Below are 24,996 nucleotides of genomic sequence, written 5' to 3'. Positions count from 1 at the left end.
GCTGTCACCACACCCAGGACAGGCAGAGACACTGGGAGCACAGCTGTGGGTACCAGGGTTGGGGCGGGATGAGGAAGGGGGCCAGAGCCCCTGCTCGCTCTGGGGTGGGCCGGGACGCGGTGCCCCCACGTTTGATGACCTTGATGTGCGCATGCGTCGTGCCCCATGCCCGCTCCCCCACTCCCAGGCGGCTCTGCCCAGGCACCTGCCCTGCTCCAGCTGGCTGGGATGCCATCCCTAGTCCTCCTCCCCACCCCGGGCGGGGGCTGAGGAAGAAGCCTCTGGGCTCTGCCTGCCCCATCCTCTCCCAGCACCACTCCCACCCACCTGCACAGGACTGTCCTGTGACCCCAGCTCTTCCTGCTTGGAGGCCAGCGTCCGGCTCTGCACAGGCTCAGGAAGTGCCTGGACTGAGAGCCCGCAGTGGCCCCTGCTCAGCACCCCCAACTGGAAGTCAGATCTGGACCTTGCCCACTGGCCATGGCAACCTGCTGATGGCCAGAAGGACAGCAGCCAGGACCCCACTACCTGGTGAATGCCAGCAGGGAACAAGAGGAAGCCAAGGGCTGGTGTAACAAATGGACCCACAGGACAGACCATGTAGGGCCTCTGGACTCCCTACACATGGCTGAGGGGGGACGTCCCTGCCTAGACCTGGCCCATGATGCCATCTCTTTAGAGTGGAGGTGACTGCAGCCTCCCTGGAGGAAGGAAAAGTGACCAGCCTGGGCAGCAGTGGGCCTTGAGGCATGTGGTGGGCTGTGCCTCGGCGCTGCCCCCACTCAGACCTGAGCAGCAGCTGACTGCAGCGTGCCTGTGTGTGGGGCTGGCTGCCTGGCCCCCACCCTTTCCTGTGCGTTTGTCCTCAGCTGGGCCGGCTGGGCCAGCTGGCAGGGGGCGCTCCGACTTCCTCATCTTTAGGAAGCTCCCAGGACAGGGAGGCCTCTGGCACCTTCCTGCAGGGAACCCTCACGGCCCTCGGGACTTGCATAGCCTTACCCTGCACCCTCAGCTTCCTGGGAGGGGATCCAGGGCACCGGGCAGGGAGCCTGGCCTTGGCTGACCCCATTAGCTGCAACTGCCCACGTATCTGCCAACCTCTTGGGGCAATCTTAAACGTTGTCACCCTGGACCACACCTCCCACTGGAATGCTGCCCATGTGGTAAACCCCGCCTGCTACCTGCCCATGTGTGCACAGGTGACCAAGTGTGGGCTATACACCACAGGAAAGACCACTTGACACCTGCAAAGGAGCCATGGGGCCAGGGCAGGGTGCTGACCGCAGCCACCGAGCCAGGAGCCAGTCACATTGCCCCAAGCCTGCCCTGTGCCTGCTTGGCCTACAGTTCCAGAGACCAGGCCCAGGAGGCAAGCCTCCCACTGCGCCTCATACACAGGGTCCCCCTTCTCTTTGGCACAGTCCTGGTACTTTGGGGAACCCCATGTCGGCATCTGTCTGGGAACCTCTGACCCCAGCTGTCTCCTGGGCATTCCTGGGCACAGGGATGCGCCCCCAAACACACACACAGCAGCCAGAGGAGGACAGCTGGATGGGTGAGCCCTCCCTCGCCCCAGCGGGCCCTGCTGACCACACGAGTGTCCTCGTCAGTGTCCCATCATGTCCTGAGGCCTCCTCCCCCATGTGACCTGGCTACTGTCACCCACTGGTCCCCAGTCCTTGTAGACTCCATCAGGCTGAAGATGCCTGGGGCAGGGACTTCAACTGCCTGGCTACAGACTCCAGGAGCCTGCAGGGAGGCCCAGGAAGCTCCAGGCCCACATGCAGAGGGAGAGGATTCACCCACCCAGGAGTGGGGTGCCAGCCAGCATCTAACTTCACCCTTGGTCCCCAGCACTGTGGATCTCACCCAGGGGGCTGCGTCATGGTCATCATTGCGGCCACAGCAGCAGGTGTGCCAGCTCGAGCTGGGGGTATGTAAGGGCCTGCATCCTACCTGCAGTGCCCCACGGAGTGCCAGCCTTGCTCCCAGCTGCAGCTCAAGTCCCTGGGAGCGCCGATGGGGTGCTGGGCTCTGGCCCGGCCCGAGCATTTACCAGCTGGAGGCCCAGTTCAGCCGAGGGTCAAGGACCTGCGGTGGACCATGGCTTGCGTACCAGCCCAGGGCGCCTTGTCACCGGGGGCTCCCTGCCCAGTTGTTCATACCAGCTGGCGTTCGTTTGCTATCTTACCTGCATTGTGTTCAGCGGGAGGGGCGTCCCTGGACAGCTGGTCCTTGTCCATCTTCCTCTCACCCGACACTCAGCTGGCCCTGGCGGGAGGGTCCACAGGGATACGTGTAAGCATCTGCTGCCCAGCCCTGCTCCCTGGGAACTCCCCCACCCACAGCCGTCCCCAGGGGCCCTCTCCCAGCTCTTGTCCCACGGGGCGTGCAGGCCCCATGGCCTTGGGGCCACCTTCTGGTTCCTCCATGCCAGGCTTTATACTTCTGGTGTTTAAGAGAGACTGATCTGCGCTGGCCAGTGTAATTTCTTGCTTCAAAATTTTTAACTATTATTATTTACTTACTCAAAAGCATTACAAAGAGAGATCTCGCACCCACTGCTTCACTGCCTGAGTACCTGCAGCAGCTGGCACTGGGCCGGGCTCATGCCAGGCTGGATCTCCAGCAGGTCCCCCACAGGGGCAGCAGGGCCCAAGTGCTTGGGTTTGTTACCGGCTGCCCGCCAGGGTGTGTAACAGTAGGGAGCTGTTTGGAAAGCGAGTGGGGACTCTAGCCCAGCATTGACAGGCCTCAGCGCGTGTCCAGGCTGCTCCACTTCCGATACAGCTCCCTGCTGATGTGCCCGGGAAAGCAGCAGAGCTCGGCCCCTATACCCACAAGGGAGGAAGCTCTCCTACAGCCTGGCCCCGGGCCCTGCGGCCATCTGGAGAGGGAACAGCAGGTGGACAATGTCTGTCTCCCTCTGCCTTGCAAATGAAACGCATCCTAGAAGTTGGGAACCTGGTGTGTCACGAGGGCGGCTGGCCCCTAGACAAGCTGCATGCTTCCTCTAGTTCTCTGTATGTGGGGGACCTGGTGGCTCAGTGGTGCTCCCACTGTCCCATTCCAGACCCTAGCTGCCACAGGCCAGGCCTTCAAGCTTTCCACACAGGGCAGCAGTCAGGTCCCCAGCAGGCAGACACTGGGGAGCCTGGGGCAGGCCAGGCAGTCACACCCGAGACCCACAGATGGAACTGTGGCCTGTGTTACTTATTTTTGGGCCCGGCAGCATGCCCTAGCGGCTAAAGCAGTCGAGGACAGCCCAAAGCCTTGGGACCCTGCACCCACGTGGGAGACCCGGAAGCTCCTGGCTCCTGATGGACACAGCACCAGTGCTCACTTGGTGAGTGAACCATCAGATGGAAGATCTTCCTTTCTATCTCTTCTCCACTCTATATATCTGACTCTTGACTGCTTTCCTGGGCCACAGGCAGGGAGCTGGATGGGAAGCAGGACAGCCGGGATTAGAACCGGTGACCGTATGGGATCCCAGTGCGTGCAAGGCCAGGACTTTAACCACTACACTACTGCGCAGGTCCGTGCCCTTTCATTCTAACCCTGCAAGATGCAGCAATTCACACCCTCACCTGGCAGGAGCCTGCGGGGGGCCAAGGTCCCCTTCTTGGCCACAGGGCTTGGCCTGCGGGCGGCCAAAACCCTGGGATAAGTCAGGCTGCCCGTTGTAATAACAGAACTGCAACCGCAGACTCAGATAAAAGATTACACAGGCAGCCAGCCGGGCAGGACCTGAGCAACTGAGGTCGCCAGGGACAGGACGGCAGGAGGGGACAGTGGGTGGTCAGGGAAAGTGCGGGGGGGGGGGTCAGCGGGAGGGGGAAGGGAGACGGGGCCGGCAGGGGAAGGGGCGCTCGGGGCCGGGGAACGGGGTTTGGGGTCAGCAGAGGGACGGGGTTTGGGGTCGGCCAGGGAGGGGGTACTCGAGGTCGGCGGGGACAGGCCAGGGTTTGGGGTCAGTAGGAGGTCGGGGTTTGGGGCCGGCCGGGGAGGGGGCGCTTGGGGTCGGCGGGGGGACGGGGTTTGGGGTCAGCAGGAGGACAGGGTGCGGGGCCGGCGGGGGGACGGGGTGTGGTTCCTCTTTTCCACAGGGGCGAGCGGGCTGACCGCGCCCGGGCCCTCTCACGCTACCTCGGACACGAGGCGCCGCGTGTACGACCCCGAGCACTCCGGGGCTCGGGTCCGGCGTCCCCGCGGCTACTCTCCCGGACACTCCTGAGCAGCCGCGAGCCACGCGCCCGGGCCCGCGCTCCGTCCTCCCGCTCCCGGCCCTCCCCGGGTGCCACCCAGGCCGTCCGGCCAGCACCTTCCTCCTGGCGCGCGGCCGAGACCCGAGCGAGCGCGCCTGCGCGGCCCGGGCCGAGCGTTCCCGCGCGCAGCGCCGCCCATGCGCGGACGCGCCCATGTTGCCGCGGCTCCCCCGCGCCCTTCCCGTCGATGGTTGCGCCCACGGCGGAGGCGGGGCCGGGGAGCGCGCGAAAATCCGCGGGAAGCGCGCGTCCCGCCGCTTCCGCCGCCGCCACCTTGGTCGTCTCCCGTCCGGCTCCCGCCATGGCGCAGCGCCGCCTCACCGACTTCTTCGCGCGCCGCCGCCCGGTGCCCGGCGCGCCGCTGCGGGCCAAGGCGGCCTGCCGCACCCCGAGCCCCGCCAAGCTCGCCAGGCTGTCTCCGCCGACCGGCCCTCCGGTCCCAGGCAGCGGCCGCAAGCGCGCGCGCCGGTCCCTCGAGTCCAGCGAGGAGTCGGCGCCGCCCGCGCGCAGGAGGCTGCGGCTGCCGGCCCCGGTGAGCGCGGGGGTGCGGGGCGCACCGTGCCGGGGTCCCTGGCAGCCGGGGAGGGACTCTGCCCAGCGCGCCCAGCTCCTTCCGGGAGCTGACCGCCTCGGCCCTGACCTGCGCCCCTCTCGGCCCGCGACAGGTCCCCGGCACCGGCTCCCCGGACAGCCCCCCGGCGGTGGCCCAGGACTCGCGGGAGGCCTGTCCCCAGCCCCCCAAGGCGGCCCCCGCAGCCAAGCCCGCCAAGGCCAAGTACAGCGCGTCGGAGCTCCGGGCTTGTCTGCGGCGGGCGCGGGCGCTGGGGGCAAGGGCGCGCGCGCTGCAGGCCAGTGCCCCGGAGGCCGCTGCCGAGCCCAGCGCGCCCAAGGCGCAGGATGGGGACGAGCCGCCCAGGTGAGTGTGTGCTGGTGGGACGGCGCGCGGCTCGAGGCTGGGAGTCCCGCACCCCTCAGCAGCCCACCCCCTCTCCCCGCAGCGGCTCGCAGGCGCCCGCCTACCAGCGCTTCCATGCCCTGGCCCAGCCGGGCGCCCCGGGCCTCGTGCTGCCCTACAAGTACCAAGTGCTGGCCGAGATGTTCCGCAGCATGGACACCATAGTGGCCATGCTGCACAACCGCTCCGAGACCGCCACCTTCGCCAAGGTCCAGCGGGGCGTCCAGGACATGATGCACAAGTGAGTGGGTCCCAGGGCTGGACCGCCCTGCCCTCGCAAGCGGTGGCCACGACCCTCATCCTGACCCGGGCCTTTCCCACAGGCGCTTCGAGGAGCGCAACGTGGGCCAGATCCGGACCGTGTATCCCGAGGGCTACCGCTTCCGCCAGGAGCAGAACGTGCCCACCTTCAGGGACGGGGTCAGCAGGTCGCAATACCAGCTCACTGTGGAGCCGCTGCTCGGCCAGGGTGAGCCTCCTACCACTGGCAGGGGGGTCGTGGGCCGGGGGCCGGGGCAGACGGGGGCTCAGGCCGTGCTGTCTTTGCAGGAGCCAACAGCACAGCACCCCCGTTCACGGCCACCTGCCTGCTGCAGCGGCGACAGATCTTCGGCCAGAACCTGCTGCGGCGCGTCCAGGAGCACCACAAGGTGAACACCCGCATGGCTGTGCAGCAGCCTCCTGGTGCCTCCTGGGCAGGTGAGGGCTGGGGCGTGGTGCTGTGAGCCGCGGCCAGCGCCCCGCCCCATGGCTGCCCTTGTCCTGCAGGCCTTCCTGGCCAACCTGAACCCCCCGATGGCAGTGCCCGAGGAGATGCTGAGACGCTGGCACCCACACTTCAATGTGGATGAGGTGCCCGACATCGAGCCAGCCGAGCTGCCCCAGCCACCTGCTGCCCAGAGGCCCAGCACTGCCCAGGAGGTGCTGGCTCGTGCCCGCAGCTTCATGTCACCCAGGGTAAGGCGCAGAGTGGCTGTACTGGGCACACCGGGTCCCTTGGCTGGCCTTCCCTGACCTCTCACCTACCCATCCTGCAGATGGACAAGGCCCTGCGTGACCTTGCTCTGCGCTCAGCTGAACCCAGCAGCCCCGAGCCTGCCATCTTGGCCCTGCCCGCCACCCCACCAGCCACGCCGCCTCCAGTCTCTCCCAGTGCCCTGAAAGGGGTGTCCCAGTCACTGCTGGAGCGGGTGGGTCTCAAGTCCACCGCCAGGGAGATGCGGGCCCCCGAGAGCTGAACCTCTGTGCTGACCTGCCCTGTTGGTACCTGCTGCAGGTGCGTGCCAAGGAGCTGCAGAAGCGCCTGGCACAGATGACGCGGTGCCCAGAGCAGGAGCAGCGGCTGCGGCGGCTGGAGCGGCTCCCTGAGCTGGCCCGTGTGCTGCGCGCCGTGTTCGTGGCCGAGCGCAAGCCGGCGCTCTCCATGCAGGTGGCCTGTGATCGGCTACAGGACAGCTGTGGCAGCACCAGTCCCGGTAGGCGGTGGGGCAGGAGGGTGTCCTGGGCCGGGGTGCCTCAGGCCTGAGCTGCCCACTCACAGGTGCCCTCCGCAGGGGAGATGGAGCAGTGCGTGCTGCTGCTGTCCGAGCTGCTGCCCGACTGGCTGAGTCTGCACCGCGTCCGCGCGGACACCTACATCAAGCTGGACAAGGCTGCTGACCTGGCCGGCGTGTCTGCCCGGCTGGCCCACCAGGCCCGTGTGGAGGAGGGGCTGTGAGCTGCAGCCCCAGGCCTCCCTGTGTTGGGCGCTTTGCTCCCACCCGTGTCTGGACCAGGGCTGTGGACTGCCTCGCCATGGGACCCTGCACAGGTTGGAGGCGGTGGCAGCTGTGCTGGCAGGGACTGCTGCGCGTCATTACAGAGCTACTTCCGAGTCTGGGTCCGGGCCAACTCCACCAGTGCTGCTCCTCCCTGCTGGCAGGAACCTTCTGGAAGCTAGTGCACACGCACCTGATGGCTGGATTTGATGGACAGGACCAAGTGTGAGCGAGGATCATAGGTGCTCGGGCTGAAACACTAACAAGCAGGCCCCCCACTGCTTGTGTTTTTAATCATTCCTGCCTCCGGAGACCCAACCTTCAGTGAGGTTGCTTGTTTGCAAGGCTCCTTATGTGAGGGTTAATAAAGGTTGATGACAGCAGCTTTCTTAAAATTTTACTTTTATTGGAAAGGCAACTACACACAAGGCAAGCACCCTGTGCGGACTTCTTTCCCCAAGCTGGGCATCTCTGAGGCCTTGAGGCGGCGTCCTCTGCTTTCCCAGACCAGAGGCTGGGACGTGAACCGGCACACAGGGCTGCTACTGCATGGGGCCTGAGCCCGGAGCAAGATCAGAACCTGCCCAGGGGGCTGGGAGAAAGGCAGGGCCACTGGGCTTTGTTCCCCAACTTGCAGAGGCTGTGCTGCAGGCTCCCCTTCTGGGGATCCTGGTCTGTGACAGGCTCTGGCTGCCCTCAGTCATACTGCAGCAGGGAGAAGACCCGCACTGGCTGCAGCTTGTCGCGGCCCCGCAGCGTGGTCAGCTCCACTAGGCTCACGCACTCCAGCACCTCGGCCTGCAGCTGGCCCAGCAGCTCACAGGCTGCCCGCATGGTCCCTGTGGGGGAGGGAACGGAGTGCAGCAAGGGCCCCCAGAGGCACCCACACCCGTCTCCCCGGGGAGGCCCCTCACCTCCAGTAGCCAACAGGTCATCCACAATGACCACCTTCTGTCCAGGCTCAAGGGCGTCCTTCTGGATCTCCAGCTCAGCCTGTGGGCCAGAAGTGGACATGGCTGCATCTTTGCCCACGCAGGTGCCCACTGCTGTACTCAGAGTAGCTCCATCTGGAGTCTCCCAGGCCAGTCCCAACAGTAACCCGCGTCCACTTCCCTGCTCCCCTCCCTGTACTCCAGCGTTCCCCTCCCCGTACCCCTGGCTCACCTCCTCACTACCCCATGCTCGCCTCCCCACACTCCAGCATTCCCCACCCCGTATCCCCACACTCCAGCCTTCCCCACGCTCACCTCCCCATACTCCAGCGCGTACGAGGCTGACAAGGTAGGGCCCGGCAGCTTCCCACGCTTGCGGATGAGCACGAAGCCCAGGCCCAGCTCCTGCGCCAGGGAAGGGCCGAACAGGAAGCCCCGCGAGTCCAGGCCTGTCGGGGTGAAGGGGGTGTCGGTAAGCACGGGAGGTCCCACTGCGGGGCCCTTGGCTCAGGATGGCCCCGCGGACGCAGAGCAAGCGCTCAGCACGAGCTCGCCAGGGCGGGACGCGACGCAGTGCGCGGCCCCACACTCGCCTGCGATGTAGTCGATGCCACCGCCGTGCGTCTCCTTCAGATGCCGAGCCAGGAGGCGGATGGAGGCGCGGAAGGAGTCGGGGTCCTTTAGGAGCGGCGAGATGTCCCTGCGCCAGGGGAAGACAGGCCGGTAACCCCGCGGCCCCCGCAGCCCCACAGTCCCGCCGCCCCACAGTCCCGCGACCCCCGCAGCCCGCACCTGAACAGCACGCCCGGCACCGGGAAGTCGGGGAAGGCGCGGACCCGCCGCGCCACCAGCTCCAGCTCGGGGTCCGCCATGGCTGCGTGCGCGCCAGCGAGTGCGCAGGGAAGCCCGGCTCCGTTCGCACCGCTCCGTCCCGCCCCTTCCGAAACACACACCCCAAGGCGGAGCCAGCTCCAACGCCACTTTTATTGGATCGCCCGCCGAGCGCAGCGCGGGCGGGGCGGGGGGCGGCAGCGCCCTGGGGAGGGCGAGGCAGGCTAAGGTCATCACCCGCCGCAGCGCGTGCGCCCAGGCCGGAGCTCGGGATCCCGCTGGGGGTCGGGCCGGCGGGAGCCCAGCGCCCCGCGACGCCTGGGCCGGGCTCTGCGGTGCTAGTGCGGCCAGGGGCACTTCTCCGGGGCCGATGAGGGCGGCGGCAGGCACTTGCCTAACTTCTCACAGCCGGGGGGCGCCCAGTTCTGGGAAGGAGAAGGCCGAAGAGCAGTCAGCAGGCGCCAGGGACTCTACACCACCGGAAGCAGCCCCACCGCCGCCCCCACCCTCCACACACCCCAAGGTTCCTCGGCCCAGCTCTTCCCGGTCGTGGTGGGAGGGCCTGGGCCCCGGAGTCCACCTCAGAGAACGCTCCTCTCTCCGTCCGCCCCTCGGCCTGGTGCTCGGGACGCACCTGGCCCACTCACCATGACTGCGCGGTTGCACACGTTGAGTTGGGGCTGCCCAGGGACCAAGGTCTCCTGGTGCTGCTGCACCACTGGGCCCACCTTGCGCAGGGCCTCCCGGTACTCACTGCTGGTGAAGCTGAGAAGGCGAGAGCAGTGTGAGCCCGGCCCAGCCTAGGACACAGCGCCCGGCGTGGGCCGCGTGAGCAGTGTCCCCTGCTCGGTCCTCAGCAAGATAGCACTGACACGTGTGCAGCTTGTCCTTGGCTCTGCCTGGCACTTCCTGTCCTGTTGCACCATGGTGGGCCACAAGGCTGCCACAGGCACCAACCCTTTCCAGAGCTGCCAGTGAGCACACAGATCCAGACCAACCATGGCTACATCCTCAATCCAGACCTGCTAGCCACGTCATTAGGCGCCCCGTAGCTTCTCTAGTTCCCGTAGGCAGAGAGGAACCTGAGGCCCAACTACCAAGCTGTGGGCAAGGGAGCACCCGGCGACCCAGCAACCAGAAAGGGGCTGTGGGTATGGCTGTGCTGTCCCCTGCACAGGGACCCCCTTCTCCTGGGAAGCAGCCTGGCCCACATGGGCCCAGGGTCCTGTTCAGGCTCCACATGCTCTATGAGCTTCCCAGAGTCCCAGGCCATGGCCAGATATGGGGCTGCCCCGACTTCCTGGGCACTCTCTGGGGCCACTGGTGGGTTCCAAGTGGGCCTGGGCCCTGCGCCCACTCACTCCAAAGCAGGGCCTCAGGAATCCATGTCCAGGCAGGGCTCCGTGGCTAGCACATCCCGAGAGCCCATTCATCCTGCCCCGTCCCATGGAGTGGATGTGCTCATGGTTATGGCCGGCTCTGCACTTCTGACTTGTCCAGAAAGGCCACTTCAGGGACATCTGGCCCCAATGACAGGGATGGGCGGGCAGCCCCTCCTGCCTCTGGCTCCCCTGGCTCCGGGAGAGCTGCCCCTCACGTGCTGACCCGTGTATCCACCCCCTTCTCTCTTGCATTGTCACTGTATCTCAAGAACAGAGGGTACAGATGGGGCATGCAAGGGGACCTACACACCAGAGCCCCCCAGCACTGGCACCACAGCCCAGTAGGGGTGCAGACAGCCTGACCTGACCTCCACTTGGCCACTTCTGACAGGTCGTGGCCTCCCAGGGCAATCCTGCCCCTGACTCTCCCCTCCCCCGAGGCAGGAATGGACATGTGAGCACAAGAAGGGTAGCCATGGACTCTGCCTGCCCCGTCTGGGCGAGAAGACACCTGACACTTGTACCTCTGCTGAGGGAACCCTGTGACATGGCAGGGGCAGCCAGGGGCAGGTGCTCAGAGGCCCACAAAGTGCCAGAACAGGATCGTCCTTGATGAAGCCAGTTACAGGGTGCTTGAGCCTAGCAAATGTGCTCAGTGTGGCTACGAGGGCCCTCTCCCCCATCGCTCAGTGAGCGGGCACCTCCCCCATCCCTCGGCTCAGTGAGCGGGCACCTCTCCCCCATTCCTCAGCTCACCTGAGCGGGTACCTCTCCCCAGGGTCTCGGCCCAGGTGGAAGATCAGGGGCAGCTTTGTGTGCTCCTCCTGGGTGTGGGTCGTGACCCCTGGAATGTCCTGCCCAGGGCAGAAGTCAATGCCCTGTGGGGAGTCAGTGAAGGCAGTGAGCACGACCCCCTGACATAGAGTCCCTGCATGGGGTCGAGGGGGAGTCATGTCTGCTGCAGGCCCTGTGGGGGGGGGCTGAGGAGCTATCACTGACACCTCAGGAAGGAGGGGTCACCAGCTGAGTTCCTTAAGGATCCAGAGGGCCCAGCGTGATTTGCTCAATTGGTTAATTCTTCCCTTGCAAGTAACAGAATCTCATCTGGGTACCAGTTCATGTCCCAGTTGCTCCACTTCCCATCCAGCTCCCTGCCTGTGGCCTGGAAAAGTAGTGGAGGATGGCCAAATGTCTTGGGACTCTACACTCACATGGGAGAAGCTCTCATGTGCGTGCAGGCTTCGGATCGGCACAGCTCAGGCTGCTGCAGCCATCTGAGGAGTGTCAGGGTCTCTGTCTCTCCTTCTTTCAAACAAAATCCAGGCAGCCGAGTGCTACCCTGCTCAGTGCCCCATCCAGGCAGCCTCATCATGTCCAGGCCCCAGTGCAATTCTGAGGCCCTGTGGGCATCTGTGGTTCCCCGAGGGATCTGAGGACCAATCCTCCAACACCCTCAGGTGCCCGAGGGCTTGCCCCAAGGTGTGCCACGGGCAGACTAGCAAGTGAGCCTGTGCTGGGGACCACAGCTGCCAGTCCGTAGTGTCAGCTGGCCGGACCATTTCCTATGGAGCAGATCATGCCTGCAAAGCAGAAGCTGCTTGCTGGGGCTGCGCCCCAACTGACACGAACTGCAGCCTGGGGGACACCCTGCACTGAGCCCACACTTCTCCACCTGGATGCCATTCAGCTGGGCCGGGTAAGAGCCTGCCCATGAGCACAGGCTTCTCCCGCAGTGAGCCTGGCCCTGAGACACCGGGGTGATGCAGCCAGGAGAGCAGGCCCAGGGTCCCTCTTAGCTTCAGCAGGCAGCAGGGCCACACCCCATATTCCTCACAGAGGCACAGGAGTTTGGGGTATCTCTTGAAGGGGTAGGGAGAGCGGGGGACCCCATGCAGAGGTCTGCACAGTCTCCCAACACCTGCCAGCCCAGTACAAACATTAGGGTCAACACCAGCTGGCCCATGCCCTGCTGTGCCTGCAGAACCTTCTGGGCTCAGGCAGGAGCCCCTGGGAACTCTGGGCTGCAGCCTGGCAGGCTGGACTGGGTCTCGCCAGCCACTGCCCCAGGAGGGCGCAAGGACCCCACACTGCCATCCAGGCCCCCCATAGGATCCAGTTACCCCTCTCAGCCCTGGAGGAACCCAGGGCAAGCAAGAGCACAAGCCAGCTGTTCTGACGCCCCATGGGGAAAGGCAAGCTGAATATGACCCTGGGAGGCCCAGTCAGGCAGGCTGAGGACGGTCCCAGGAGACGGTGCAGAACAAGACCTAAGGTGTGCCCTGCTCGTTCAGCCCAGCCGGGAGCTCCAGTCCGGGTGAAGCTTCCACCCAGCTGACCTAGCCTGGCCTCTGCACTGAGCGCCCTGAGACAAGGTCAGCTTCATGGGCAAATTTCTGGGTTTGTCCTGACCTGCAGACCTTGATACTGGGCACGAGGGCCTGAGCGGCAGTGAGGAACACAGTGAGCTATGCCAGCTGGAATACCCCAGGCCCAGGGCTGAAGGCCTCGCACCCTCAAGTGGGTGGGCTGTGTGCACACACATGCAGATGTCGCACAGCCCTCACTGGCAGGGAGGTGGTGTGAAGCGGGGCTCCGTGTGTTGAGGTAGCACAGGAAGGCTGTGTCACAAAACTCTGCTGTCACCCAGGCAGAGTGGCTCCAGTGCCCCACAGCAGGCCCAGCCTTCATGCTTGCCCCCGCCAAGGCCGGGACTCCATGTGAGGTGAGGGCAGTGGGGAGCATGGAGGGGACACACCAGTGGAGGCAGTGTGGCTGCTCAGAGGCCCAGGACCAGTGGTCAAGCTGGTGCCCAGACCTGCCCCTGGTACCCACACGTGAGCCCTGTACCTGTCTGAACTCCTCCCAGGAGTTGGTCCATGTCCACAGGTGGGCCTTGTACTGGCCAAGAGTGACCGCCATCAGGGTGTTGCCACGGTAATGGAATATCGGCCTGGGGGGGCAAGGAGGCACAGGACACAGCTGGCTGAGCCGCAGGCTCCCTCCAGAAGGCCTTCACCCTGGGTTGTGTAGCTCAGAGACAGCAGTGGGGGTCCCTCCGGGAAAGGTGGGTGCCAGCAGCTTCCCTGCCAGTTGCTAACAATTCTCTGGGCCAAGTTTCCCAAGAGAAAAGTGAGGAATTTTGAAAGAAACAAAAGTGCCCATCCCATTTCCTCCCACCACGGCAGCTGATGCCATGTGTCCACCACCAACCTGTGTGTCAGCTGGCCATGCAGGGCAGCAGGGAGCAGGTCCAGGCCATCAATTACCCTGTCGCTGGGTGGCTTTATGCCCGCGAGAGCCAGGCTGGTGGTAAACAGGTCCATCAGGCTGCCCAGCTGGTGGCTCACCTGGGATGGACACGCAGACTCACTGGGACAGTGCTGCTGAGGCCAAACACAGCTGGGCTGTGTGTGTGCACGTGTGCCCACAAGCCCAGAGCCCGTGTGTGGCAGGATCCGAGGTTGCACTTGCCCACCCTGAGGCCCCTCATGGCTTGGCTCTGCTCGCTGTGGAGACGAAGCCTGCCCTGGGAGATACCAGGAGCGTCCCCAGATACCCTGAGGCCACCATTAGCTCTACAGCTTACCCAAGGACACAGGTGGGGAAGGTCCAGGGCCCCAGGCAGCAATGAGCATAGTGGAGGTACAGCCAGACTGACTGGGATCAAGGGGACAGCTGCCCACCAAGGGGGCTAGTTGGCAGCACCACTCAGAGAACGAGGGGTGGACAGCTGCAGGGTCTGTTGGCCCAGCCACACATGCCTAACCTTCCCCCACTTATGTCCCAGCAGAGCGGAGGTAGGTCACCGACGGCTGGCAGTGACCACAGCGAGCCTCTCTGGCCTTCAGGCCATGTGCATGGGCAGTGGGCGGGGCATCCAGAGGTGCTGGGCCCCAAGCTGCCATTCCGTCAGTCTATTCGCTTGGCAAGGAAGCAAGAGACAGATCCTGTCCCTCCGCTGCCTCACTGCCTGCAAACGCCATCTGCTCTCCCACTTGGGTTATCATGGCTGCCTCCCACGGTGTGCTGCAGCAGGAGGCTGGAGTGGAGCCAGGCTCTGGGACTCTGAGCCTCAGGGGCCTTGGGGACCCCACCCCCAGCTGGCACCCCGGGTGAGGGGCAGCCTCAGTTGCAAGAAGCCTGGGCTCCATCACCTGCACCCCAGGCTCAGCTCAGGATCCAAGGCTGATCCTGCTGGAGGCAGCAAAGCAGAGCATCAGGACCCATGCAGACCATCTACTGAGACCCCTCACGGTGACCAGTGCACCTGACACCGCCATGGACCCACTCAGCTTGGAGCTCACAGGGCTGGTGGGAAAGTGTGATCACCAAAGTCCCCTCGGGGCAGCTGTGTCTCAGTCCCCGTGGGCACCAGGGTCCCCTCAGGGCAGCTGTGTCTCGGTCCCCGTGGGCACCAGGGTCCCCTCAGGGCAGCTGTGTCTCGGTCCCCGTGGGCACCAGGGTCCCCTCAGGGCAGCTGTGTCTCGGTCCCCATGGGCACCAGGGTCCCCTCAGGGCAGCTGTGTCTCGGTCCCCGTGGGCACCAGGGTCCCCTCAGGGCAGCTGTGTCTCGGTCCCCGTGGGCACCAGGGTCCCCTCAGGGCAGCTGTGTCTCGGTCCCCGTGGGCACCACAGTCCCCTCAGGGCAGCTGTGTCTCGGTCCCCATGGGCACCAGGGTCCCCTCAGGGCAGCTGTGTCTCGGTCCCCGTCAGCGTCAGGGTCCCCATGGGGTCACTGTCACCCTGCTGTACCCACTATGAAGTAGTGGCTATGGGGCACAGCTGGAGCCTGAGACGCTGTCACATGGGCAGGGAAGTTGGGTGTGCAGGAATGTGGGGAGCCTGTGGTTAGCAGCAACACTCACTCATGGGCAACGCTCACATGTCCTCCACACAGCTGACCTGAATACAGGGCTGGCCCACACTAGGAGGAAAGGGGAAGACGGAGAGCGGCCAGCTGGCTGTGAGGGTATGCAAAGGACATGAGCCACCTCCACAACAGGACATAATGGGAAATGAGCTCTTCCCACAGCCCACAGAGGAAGCGGCTCTACAGCCACCAGGCCTCAGCTCAACTCGCAAGTGCAGGGACGCCCTGCCTCCCAGGGCACAGACGGCAGGACCCGGGCTAGTCAAGGAAGCACCAGGAGGCCAACCAGGCACAGCCAGTCAAGCCTCCACCTGCTGCACTGGCGTCTCATGAGTGCTGCCCCACTTCCCATCCACCTAGGCCAACGGCCTGAGAAGGCTGCCGAGGACGGCCCAAGTGCCTCGGCCCTGGCACCCAAGCGGGAGACCCAAAGGGAGTGTGGGTTCAAGCCTTCAGCCAGGCCCAGCTCTGTGTTACAGGTATGTGGGGAGTGAACCACCAAATAAACAAATCTTCAACTAGAGTGAGGTGCCCACAACGGACATGAACCTCTCCACCCAGGCCTGAGACGTGTCAGCATCGTGAGGCCCCGCTGGACACTTCCCAGTGGAACGTGGGGTCAGGTTGGGGTGGCCACTCCATTCTCACAGCCTGCACCCACATCACACTGGCCTGGTGAGATCCGCCTCAGAGAACAGATCCTGAGCCTGACACTGCACTGACGGTGGGCAGTGGCTCAGCAGCCAGGATACCCGGGGGGACACGAGCAGCCAGGGTACCCGGGGGCACGCGAGCAGCCAGGGTACCCGGGGGCACGCGAGCAGCCAGGGTACCCGGGGGACACGAGCAGCCAGGGTACCCGGGGGGCGCGAGCAGCCAGGGTACCCGGGGGGACACGAGCAGCCAGGGTACCCAGGGGCATGCGAGCAGCCAGGGTACCCGGGGGGACGCGAGCAGCCAGGGTACCCGGGGGCACGTGAGCAGCCAGGGTACCCGGGGGGACACGAGCAGCCAGGGTACCCGGGGGGACACGAGCAGCCAGGGTACCCGGGGGCACGCGAGCAGCCAGGGTACCCGGGGGACGTGAGCAGCCAGGGTACCCGGGGGACGCGAGCAGCCAGGGTACCCAGGGGCACGCGAGCAGCCAGGGTACCCGGGGGCACGCGAGCAGCCAGGGTACCCGGGGGCACGCAAGGGCCAGGACGCTGGCAGGGACGCTGCAGCCTACACAAGGGTCAGGCTGCCAGCGGGGACACATAACATTCAAGGTGCTGGGGGGCAGGGAACCCCACATGAGGGCTGGTGGTGGGGATGTCATACACGCAGGCCTAGACTGAGTCCAGCTACTCTGCTGGTTCCACTGACACAGCTGAGACAGAGGGAGCGGTTCAGGTTACTTGGCCCCTGATGCCCACATGGGTCCCTGGCTTCTTCCTTGAGCCTGGCCAAGCACTTGTAGGGTGAGCAAGGACGGGCACCTGTTTCTGGCCAGGACCACTCACCTGGCCTGCAGGGATGTGGCCGGGCCACCATGCAATGGCAGGCTCCCTGACTCCGCCCTCAAATGTTGTTTGCTTCCCACACAGGAACGGGCCGTTGCTGCCGCCTGGGAAGGGGCATGAGTGGTCAGATGGCGGTCACACGCGTGGAGCAGTCACTGTTCAAGACGGGATGGGGGCAGGTCTGCTGCTGTGAAGGCTCCCCATCTCTGTGAGGAGGGGTCTCCTCAGCTGTGTGTTGGGCGGCACAGCTTGAGATGGGGGTCCCCCTCCCTGCTCCTCCCTCCAAGATGGGCAGCTTTGGGAAGGCAGCAAAGCCGGGGTGGGGGTGCTGGGGACCTGGAGCAGGTCTTCCCAGATGCTGGGTTGCAGCCCACTCCCCAACATGAGTCCAGGGCCTGGGGCATCACCCCAAGAGCTGGCAGAGCCTCAGCTGCCCGAGGCAGGAAGATGGAAGGCCCTGGCCAGGCTGCACCCACAGGCTTTGTCCCCAGGAGCCCTGGGCCCACATGTACCCCAAGGCTCCTGGGGGCCATGAGCAAGCCTGGCCACCTGCCTTGTGTGGGAGCAGAGATAAGGGCAGCCCCGTTGTCAGACGTGAAGAAGACAAAGGAGCTGTCCGCAATGCGCAGCTCCTGCAACACATGCAGGATCCGCCCAACGCTGGCATCCACCTCACGCACCGCGTCCCCGTACCTGTGGGCAGGGGACACGGGCAGCAGGGGCTGTGGGCAGGGGACATGGGCGGTAGGGGCTGTGGGCAGGGGACACGGGCAGCAGGTGACACGGACAGCAGGGGACGCGGGCAGCAGGGGCTGTGGGCAGGGGACACGGGCAGCAGGGGCTGTGGGCAGGGGACACGGGCAGCAGGGGCTGTGGGCAGGGGACACGGGCAGCAGGGGCTGTGGGCAGGGGACATGGGCGTTAGGGGCTGTGGGCAGGGGACACAGGCAGCAGGTGACACGGACAGCAGGGGACGCGGGCGGTGGGGCTGTGGGCAGGAGATGCAGGCGGCAGGGGACACGGGCAGCAGGGGCTGTGGGCAGGGGACACGGGCAGCAGGTGACATGGGCAGCAGGGGCTGTGGGCAGGAGACACGGGTGGTGGGGGCCCCAGGTAGCCTGCCTGAGATGGAAGTATGGCCAACGAACTTCCTCCAATTGACTTAAGACTCAGCTTTGGAGCCCCCTGCCTGAGGTCAACACCAAGGAGCTGATCCCGGGGGCACTGTGGGGTTGGGGTTACCAGCAGGCAGCTGAAGTTCATTACCAGGGTCTCAGGCCTAGGACTCACCGCCCTCGCTGACTGGTACCCAGGAATGGCTTGGAGGCATAAACAGGCGCATGGGTGGCATCGATGGCCCAGTACAGGAAGAAGGGGCGAGCCTGTGCCTGCTGCTTCCTAATGAAGTCCAGGGCTTCCTGTGGAACAGCCCCCAGCTGCTCTGCCCCGGCCCTGCCCGTCTACCCCACACCGGTCACTCTGCCCGGGCCCCTGTACCCCTGGGCCTGCCCGTCTACCCCACACCGGTCGCTCTGCCCGGGCCCCTGTACCCCTGGGCCTGCCATTACCTCTAAGTAGATCTGAGTGAGATTGGCTTCACCTGTCTTTAAATTGATGGGAAATTCTTCATAGAATCTGAAAATGGGCAGACATACCAGAAGCCAGGATTTAGCTCAAAGAGCCCCTCTCCTGGGTCTCCCTGAGTAGGACCGAATGTCCCACTGAGTCGGCCTGGTGGAAGCCTGAGCTGACACTGGGAGCACCATGTGGCCCCAGGTGACGCCAGTAGTCCCGGCTGTTCCTGGGGACCAGGTTAAGAGGCCGGGATGGCCCCAGGTGATGCCTGTAGCCCCGGCTGTTCCTGGGGACCAGGTTAAGAGGCCGGGATGGCCCCAGGTGATGCCTGTAGCCCCGGCTGCCCCTGCGGGACGAGCTAAGAGGCTGGGAGTCCACCTGTGGCAGCAGCGACAGTGAGGGCACGGGCTTCTGGAGTGAGACATGCTCACAGCTGAAGGTGGCCCACAGCAGGCACTGGAGCCTTGTGCTGCTTCTGAACAGGTGAGCCAACAGATGTCAGACCGAGCCCACGGGTGGAGCCACCCCCGACACCTGCTCCCGCATGCCAGTGTCTGGGCTCAGAGCTTCCTGCTAATGCAGCCTGGGAGGCAGTACTTCTCGGCCACCCTGTGGGCACCTGGTAGTGCCCCCAGCTGCGGCCCTGCTCAGGCCCCACCCAGGTCCAGCAGTCACAGGCAACTAGGGAATTTACTTGTTTGTGTCCTGGATCAATAAGACTGAGGGCAACGGGCCTGTGAGTTCCCACCAAGTGGGGAAAGACAGGGAGATGCTCACGTCCCAGACAGACCCAGGTGAGGGTTTGGGCCGCATCCACCCAGCCAGGCCTTGCTTCTGGCCCGGCGCACAAGTTAGAGCTCAAATCCTACCCCTGCATGCACTGTGGCTGAAACCCAGGGTCGCAGGCAGATGCCCCTCAACCTGCGACTCGGCTGTCCCCCACTGGCCCCTGGGGCCAAGGGTCACACAGCCACTGTTGGAGCAGGCCTGCCAGTGAACCCCCTGAGAAGCTCACACTTGTGCACGGGGGTGAGGGTCCTGGCTTCTCCTTCCCATTCAACTCCTATTGACGGCCTGTGAGGGCAGCAGAGGACAGCCCTGGCGTTGGGCCCCATGCCCATGTAGGAGACCAGACAGAGCTGCAAGCTCTGGGCTCCGCCTGGCCTTGCCATGGCTACTGTGACTATCTGGGGGGTAAAGCAGTGGGCAGAACTGCTCTCCCCCTCTGTGGCTCTGCCTTTCCAACCAACCTTCGCGCAAACACAAGGAGACAGGATGCTCCTTGGGCCCAGGGGTGGCCGGCCAGGGGCGGGAGCGTGGGCAGGGAATGGGGGCGGGAAGGGCTCGTTACCTGCCAACCATCTCCTGATCCCTGTACACAGGGATGTTGGGCCTGGCCCTGTTGTCATAGGGTCCAAAGTGACAGTTGGGGGATCCAAACCACTCATCGAATCCATGCTTCAGGGGGTGGAACTGGGGCCTGTGACCCAGGTGCCTAGAAAGGGGAACCCGGACACTTGAGGGGCCCCGCAGGGACCCCCAGTCCATGTTCACAGAACATCTCATGGAGCAGGAGCCTAAACAGCCCAGACACGTCAAGATGGGGGTGGACACAGGGGCCCAGCCACCAGGTGGGCAGGACGAGCTTGCAACACAGCCAGCTGCTGCCTGTCCCCAGCCGGGCCACCAAGCTGTGTGTAGGTTCTCTCCAGGCCACTGCTCAGCCCTCACTCCTCCAGCAGTCTGGAGCTGGGCAGGGGAGCGTTGGGGGGGCTCCCCCAGGTGACTCCACCGCCCAGGCCATGTGACCTCTGTGACTGTCACCACAGCTGCCCTGTGCTCCTCCGGCTGTGGCAGGCAGACACCCTCCAGGGGCTGTGTGAGGCAGTGCGGTAGCAGGCAGCTCTCAGGGGAGCGGCCCCGGGGAGCCTGGGTGGGCCCAGAGCTCCTGCCTCCCACCCACAACTTCTTCCTCACTGGGAACCCCTGGCACCCAAGCAGGGACCCCGCCAGGCTCAGGACACACTGACCACGAGCCAGGACCCCGCCAGGCCCAGGGCGCACTGACCACGAGCCAGGACCCCGCCAGGCCCAGGGCGCACTGACCACGAGCCAGGACCCCGCCAGGCCCAGGACACACTGGCCACAAGCAGGGACCCCACCGAGCTGGCCTAGGGCACTGACCTCCTGCTGGGAGCCTGCCAAGCAGACCCTCACACTCACCACTTGCCCACAATCTTGCTGACGTAACCAGCTTTGCGCAGGAGCTCGGGCAGCAGGAGCTCCGAGTCAGGAATGCCGCCCACAATCTCCTGCGGTGTGTACGCTGCAGGAGCAAGGCAGATGTGAGCACCCCCACACAGAGGCAGACAAGGCCAAGAGCATGGCATGTGTGCGCACACACACACACACAGGCACACACGCAGAGGCGGATGAGGACAAAGTGAGGTACGGATGCAGCCACGTGGCATCCCAGGATTTCCCAGGAGCCTCAGTGCTCCTGCCAGCCTGGTCGGCCCTGGGTCTCAGAACGCTGGCCCAGCCCCTAGAGGGCCTCTCCCAAGCTTCCCTACACGTCCTCCCCTCTACTGCAGGCCACTGGGGTTCAGGGGACTTCTCTGCAGAGCCCACCATGCCCATGAGCACTGTTTCCAGAATGTTCCCTGTGGGGTCAGAGCCACCTGCTCCTCAGCCTGACGGGCTCAGGCCTGGAGGAGGAGAAAGAGCAGAGGTGGCCGGGGGCGGGGTAGGGATGATGGGTTGCGAAGGGCTGAGCTGCTTCTGTTCTCACACAAGCCCCTGGCCAGTGTGTGGCAATCTTTTCTCATAATCAGTTACAACAGAAACAGACATGGGACTACACAGTGAGGCCACGTGCGCCCGGGCTGACCCACGCTGGCATCCCTGGCGGGAACGTACCATTCCTGGCATGCGCGTTGGTGGTATAGAAACCGTTGCGGATGGGCAGCCGCCCCGTGAGTAGGGCTGCCCTGGCTGCAGGGGGGAAGACAGGAAGTGAAAACTAGGCCCTGCTGGCCCCATGTCCTCACTGCAGAGGCCTGTAGCCCAGCGTCCACCCCGAAGGACAGCCAGCCCCATCAGGCTCCAAGGGCCAACGCCCAAGCAAGGTTAGCCCTTACCCAGCCCAAGGCCTGTCCACACTAAGCACACACACACAACGCCCACCCCAAGGCCCTGTCCACACTGAGCACACACACAATGCCCACCCCAAGGCCCTGTCCACACTGAGCACACACACACACAACGCCCACACCGACCAAGGCCCTGTCCACACTGAGCACACACACAACGCCCACCCCAAGGTTGTCCACACTGAGCACAAACACAACACCCACCCCAAGGCCTGTCCACACTAAACACACACACACAGCGCCCACCCCAAGGCCCTGTCCACACTGAGCACACACACACAACGCCCACCCCAAGGCCCTGTCCACACTAAACACACACACACAACACCCACACCGACCAAGGCCCTGTCCACACTGAGCACACACACACACAACGCCCACACCGACCAAGGCCCTGTCCACACTGAGCACACACACAACGCCCACCCCAAGGCCTGTCCACACTGAGCACACACACAAAGCCCACCGCGACCAAGGCCTGTCCACACTGAGCACACACACACAACGCCCACCCAAGTCAATGACTCTCGGTGCCCGGGAAGGGCAGAGGGAAGAAGGCTGGTGTGCAGGACATGCCAGGCCAGCCCCAACTCACACGGGGAGCAGAGAGGGTTGGCAGAGTAGAAGTTTGGGAACAGCGTCCCCTCGGCGGCCATCCGGTCCAGATTTGGGGTCTCTCGGGAGGGTTCCCCATTCACTCCCAGGTCACCCCAGCCCATCTGCAGGGAGAACAGGAGGGGCACAGTAAGCCCCTTTTGCACCCACCGTGGGAGCCTGGATCAGAGCCAAGTGAGTGGGTTCGCCAGCACTTGTCCACTTTGGCTCCGGACAGTGGCCTGACCCCAACCCTGTGTCTGCCCCTCATACTTGCTTTTTTTTTTTTTTTTTCCAATTTTAAAAAAGGATTTATTTATTTTTATTGGAAAGGCAGATTTACAGAGAGACAAAGATCTCCCATCCACTGGTTTACTCCCCAGTGACCACAACAGCTGATATTAGGCTGTTCCAGAGCCAGGAGCTTCTTCCAGGTCTCTCATGCGAGCATGGGGACCCACGCTCCGCCTTCTCAGGCCGTTAGCAGGGGGCTGGATGGGAAGTGGAGCAGCCAGGAGATGAACCCGCGCCCATATGGGATCCTGGCACTTGCAAGGTGAGGTTAGCCACTGAGCTGTTGCACTGGGCTCTCCTCACAGCAGCTTCAAAGCCACTGTCTCCAACACCATCATAAGCCCTGCACACACCCAGGATCCCCAGCTGGGTCCAGAAGCAAGCACTGCTACCTGAAGGCTGGGCCTGCAGCCGCCTGGCTCACAGCTGCTAACACAGGGCCAGCGGGCAGGGTCCGTCCCCAGCTGACACCAGGCAGCCAGTGGGACTCTTGCGAGCCCTGGCCAAGGCACTTCCCACACCGGCCTGAGACCCTGGCTCATGGCTCCTCCCAGGAGAGGCTCCCCCAGGCAGGGCAGGCCTCCCCACCCGTCTCTCCTCTCTGGCTAGAAGGAAGGCAGAGCAGCAGAGACCCCAACCGGGCTCCCCAGCACAGAACATGGGCGTCAAATGTCACGAGTGTGGTTCCCGCTGGATGACAACAGGGGTCAGAAAGGAGAGAGATGGCAGCTGAGGGGGAGCCGGCTGGCAGGCAGAGAGGGGGGCATGCAGCCACCGGTGGACATGGGCCTGGCACCAAGCCTGTGGTGCAGAGACTGGGCGCCCAGGGCATCGAGCTGATGTCCACTTGAGGCCGCAGGGACACACGGGCTCCCCACAGCCTGGGCTGGGAGCTGTCCACCTGGGCCCAGGGCCTTCATCCCGTCTCTGTTATTTAGGGAACACTGTCCCACTTGCACTTCAGGGGCCAGGCGTGTGCCAGGCAGCAGGCCTGAGCGGGTGAGGGGTGGAGCCGAGCTCTGGTTCAGAACAGGGGATGGCGGCAGACAGCCAGTGTCTGCCAGGAGGGTATGCGAGCCTCTGTCCTGCCTGCACATCTGGTGCTTCTGCCCACCTGTGCCCAGGACCTGCTGGACAGCTGAAAAGTGGGAGGTTTGGGGCAGGGAGCGGGGAGGTCCCTCAGGCCCTTGTCCACACTGAGGCTGCAACTCACCATGGCTGGGATCAAGTCAGGACGCAGGGCGGCCACTCACACAGCCTTTCTGCTCAGGACCACACAAGGTGGGCATGTGGCCCCATAGCTGGAGCCCAGTGCAGACCCTTAGCCTGCATGAGTGCCCGGGGATGGTCCACACAGCCCAGGCTCTTGACTCGAGTGGACGGGGACTCCAGAAGGCAGTGGCACTGGGTCCCTGACCCCCGTGGTGAGACCAGGACCCAGCTCCCTGGCCAGCCAGACCACTACAGGCAGGTGGCCAGTGGAACAGTGACAGGTCTCTTTCAACCTCACGTTAATTAATTGGAGAGAATCATTGAGAGGTCTGTGGAATGAGTTCCTTGCCACCTCGATGACCCGATATCACAGTTCAAAAACAGAGGCACTGGGGAGCAGGGGACCCGCCAGGGAGAGGGTCATCACTGCTGAGGCCCTCCCCCCAGCCACACACAGCTGTCTCTCAAAACACAAGGACAGGGTCAGGGCTGTGGTGCAGCAAGTAGAGCATGGCCGCAATGCTGGCATCCCACATAGCTGCCGGTTCAAGTCCCAGAGACTCCACTTCCCATCCAGCTCCCTGCTAATGGCCTGGGAAGCTAGCAGAAGACTCCCAAATGCTGAGGCCCCTGCACCCATAGGGGCACCCTCGGGGGCCTGGAGGAGGCCCCTGCACCCACAGGGGCATCCTGGGGGGGGCCTGGAGGAGGCCCTTGCATCTACGGGGGCACCCTCGGGGCCCTGGAGGAGGCCCTTGCATCTACGGGGACACCCTCAGGGGCCTGGAGCAGGCCGTTGCACCCACAGGGACACCCTCGGGGGCCTGGAGGAGGTCCCTGCACCCACGGGGGCACCCTCGGGGGCCTGCAGGAGGCTGTTGCACCCACGGGGGCATCCTGGGGGGCGTCTGGAGGAGGCCCCTGGCTTCCATGTGGCACACCCCTGACCACTGCAGTCATCTGTGAACTGGCAGACCAAAAGCCCTCTTCCCTCTCTGTAACTGTCTTCTAAATAAATAAGAAACCTCATGGCTTCAAAACCCGGAAGCTGACAGCAGCCCTGGCCCTCAGGACGGGCTGGGGCCTTCCCCGCAGGGCCGCAGGCAGCGCATGCAGTCCTGGGGCTGCACCACGGGGTCCCCCTTTGCGTCCGGCTCCTGGGCCAGCACTGCCATCTGTGAGGACAGAGCCCCAGGGCCGGGGAGCCCCAGGCCAGGCTGCCCTCCTCAGGGACCCAGGGCCCCGGCAACGGTCTCCTCTTCCTCTTCCGGCATTTTCTCCCCCCCCTTGGGGGATGGCTTGGGGGGCTGCGGCCAGAGCTGGGTCCGTGGACTCCCGCCGACCTCCCCGGCCACCCCCTACGGAGGCGCGGCCTCGCGTGCGTGGGTCTCCCGCGTGTCAGAGCCCTTGGCCTAACGGGGCCGCAGTGAGGGCGACGCGGGGGCGCTGCACCCGCCGCCCAGGCCCGGAAAGGAGCGTCCCCCGTGTCCACTCACGTCGTCCATGAGCAGCAGCAGGATGTTGGGGGGCCGCGCGGCGCCCGTGCTCCCCGGCCCCACGGCGCCCAGCAGCAGCAGCAGCAGCAGCAGAGGCCACCAACCGCTCCCCGCGGCAAGAGCCGCCATGGCAACCGGCGAGCCCACCAACCGCACCTCGGGAGCCAGCCCGGCCT

The 24,996-nt window shown here is 64.7% G+C and overlaps 3 protein-coding genes across 6 annotated transcripts; 1 reads left to right on the top strand and 2 right to left on the bottom strand.

Annotated features, from left to right (window-relative positions):
• The first annotated feature begins 4,569 nt into the window (after positions 1-4,569).
• On the top strand, positions 4,570-7,363 carry CDT1 (chromatin licensing and DNA replication factor 1). Its single transcript, XM_040982020.1, has 9 exons — positions 4,570-4,800; positions 4,934-5,184; positions 5,267-5,464; positions 5,547-5,692; positions 5,773-5,873; positions 5,992-6,180; positions 6,261-6,413; positions 6,500-6,698; positions 6,777-7,363. Exons 1-9 carry the CDS (start codon positions 4,570-4,572, stop codon positions 6,938-6,940), a joined length of 1,632 nt encoding a protein of 543 aa, XP_040837954.1. The 3' UTR covers positions 6,941-7,363.
• A 77-nt stretch (positions 7,364-7,440) lies between these two features.
• Positions 7,441-8,826, bottom strand: APRT (adenine phosphoribosyltransferase). The gene is made up of 5 exons (XM_040982235.1): positions 8,705-8,826; positions 8,506-8,612; positions 8,228-8,361; positions 7,895-7,973; positions 7,441-7,819 (listed from the first exon to the last, which is right to left on the bottom strand). The coding sequence occupies exons 1-5, from the start codon at positions 8,782-8,784 to the stop codon at positions 7,677-7,679; spliced, it is 543 nt and encodes a 180-aa protein (XP_040838169.1). The 5' UTR covers positions 8,785-8,826; the 3' UTR covers positions 7,441-7,676.
• A 104-nt stretch (positions 8,827-8,930) lies between these two features.
• GALNS (galactosamine (N-acetyl)-6-sulfatase) lies at positions 8,931-24,979 on the bottom strand. Of its 4 annotated transcripts, XM_040982230.1 has the most exons (14): positions 24,821-24,979; positions 21,820-21,943; positions 20,992-21,066; positions 20,296-20,398; positions 19,424-19,567; positions 18,066-18,132; positions 17,788-17,915; positions 17,051-17,190; positions 16,498-16,601; positions 13,336-13,472; positions 12,973-13,075; positions 10,882-11,003; positions 9,391-9,508; positions 8,931-9,168 (listed from the first exon to the last, which is right to left on the bottom strand). In XM_040982230.1, exons 1-14 carry the CDS (start codon positions 24,947-24,949, stop codon positions 9,082-9,084), a joined length of 1,581 nt encoding a protein of 526 aa, XP_040838164.1. In that variant the 5' UTR covers positions 24,950-24,979; the 3' UTR covers positions 8,931-9,081. The 4 variants fall into 4 exon arrangements, with proteins under 4 accessions (XP_040838164.1, XP_040838166.1, XP_040838168.1 ...); XM_040982231.1 differs by lacking the exons at positions 8,931-9,168; positions 9,391-9,508 and adding an exon at positions 10,467-10,797 and having other exon boundaries at positions 10,859-11,003; XM_040982232.1 differs by lacking the exons at positions 12,973-13,075; positions 13,336-13,472.
• Positions 24,980-24,996: the final 17 nt, after the last annotated feature.

Source organism: Ochotona curzoniae, unplaced genomic scaffold, assembly GCF_017591425.1.
Source record: "Ochotona curzoniae isolate NIBS_2020 unplaced genomic scaffold, NIBS_Ocur_1.0 contig_3622, whole genome shotgun sequence".
Taxonomy (NCBI): Eukaryota; Metazoa; Chordata; class Mammalia; order Lagomorpha; family Ochotonidae; genus Ochotona; species Ochotona curzoniae.
This window is presented reverse-complemented; position numbering and strand designations above follow the sequence as displayed.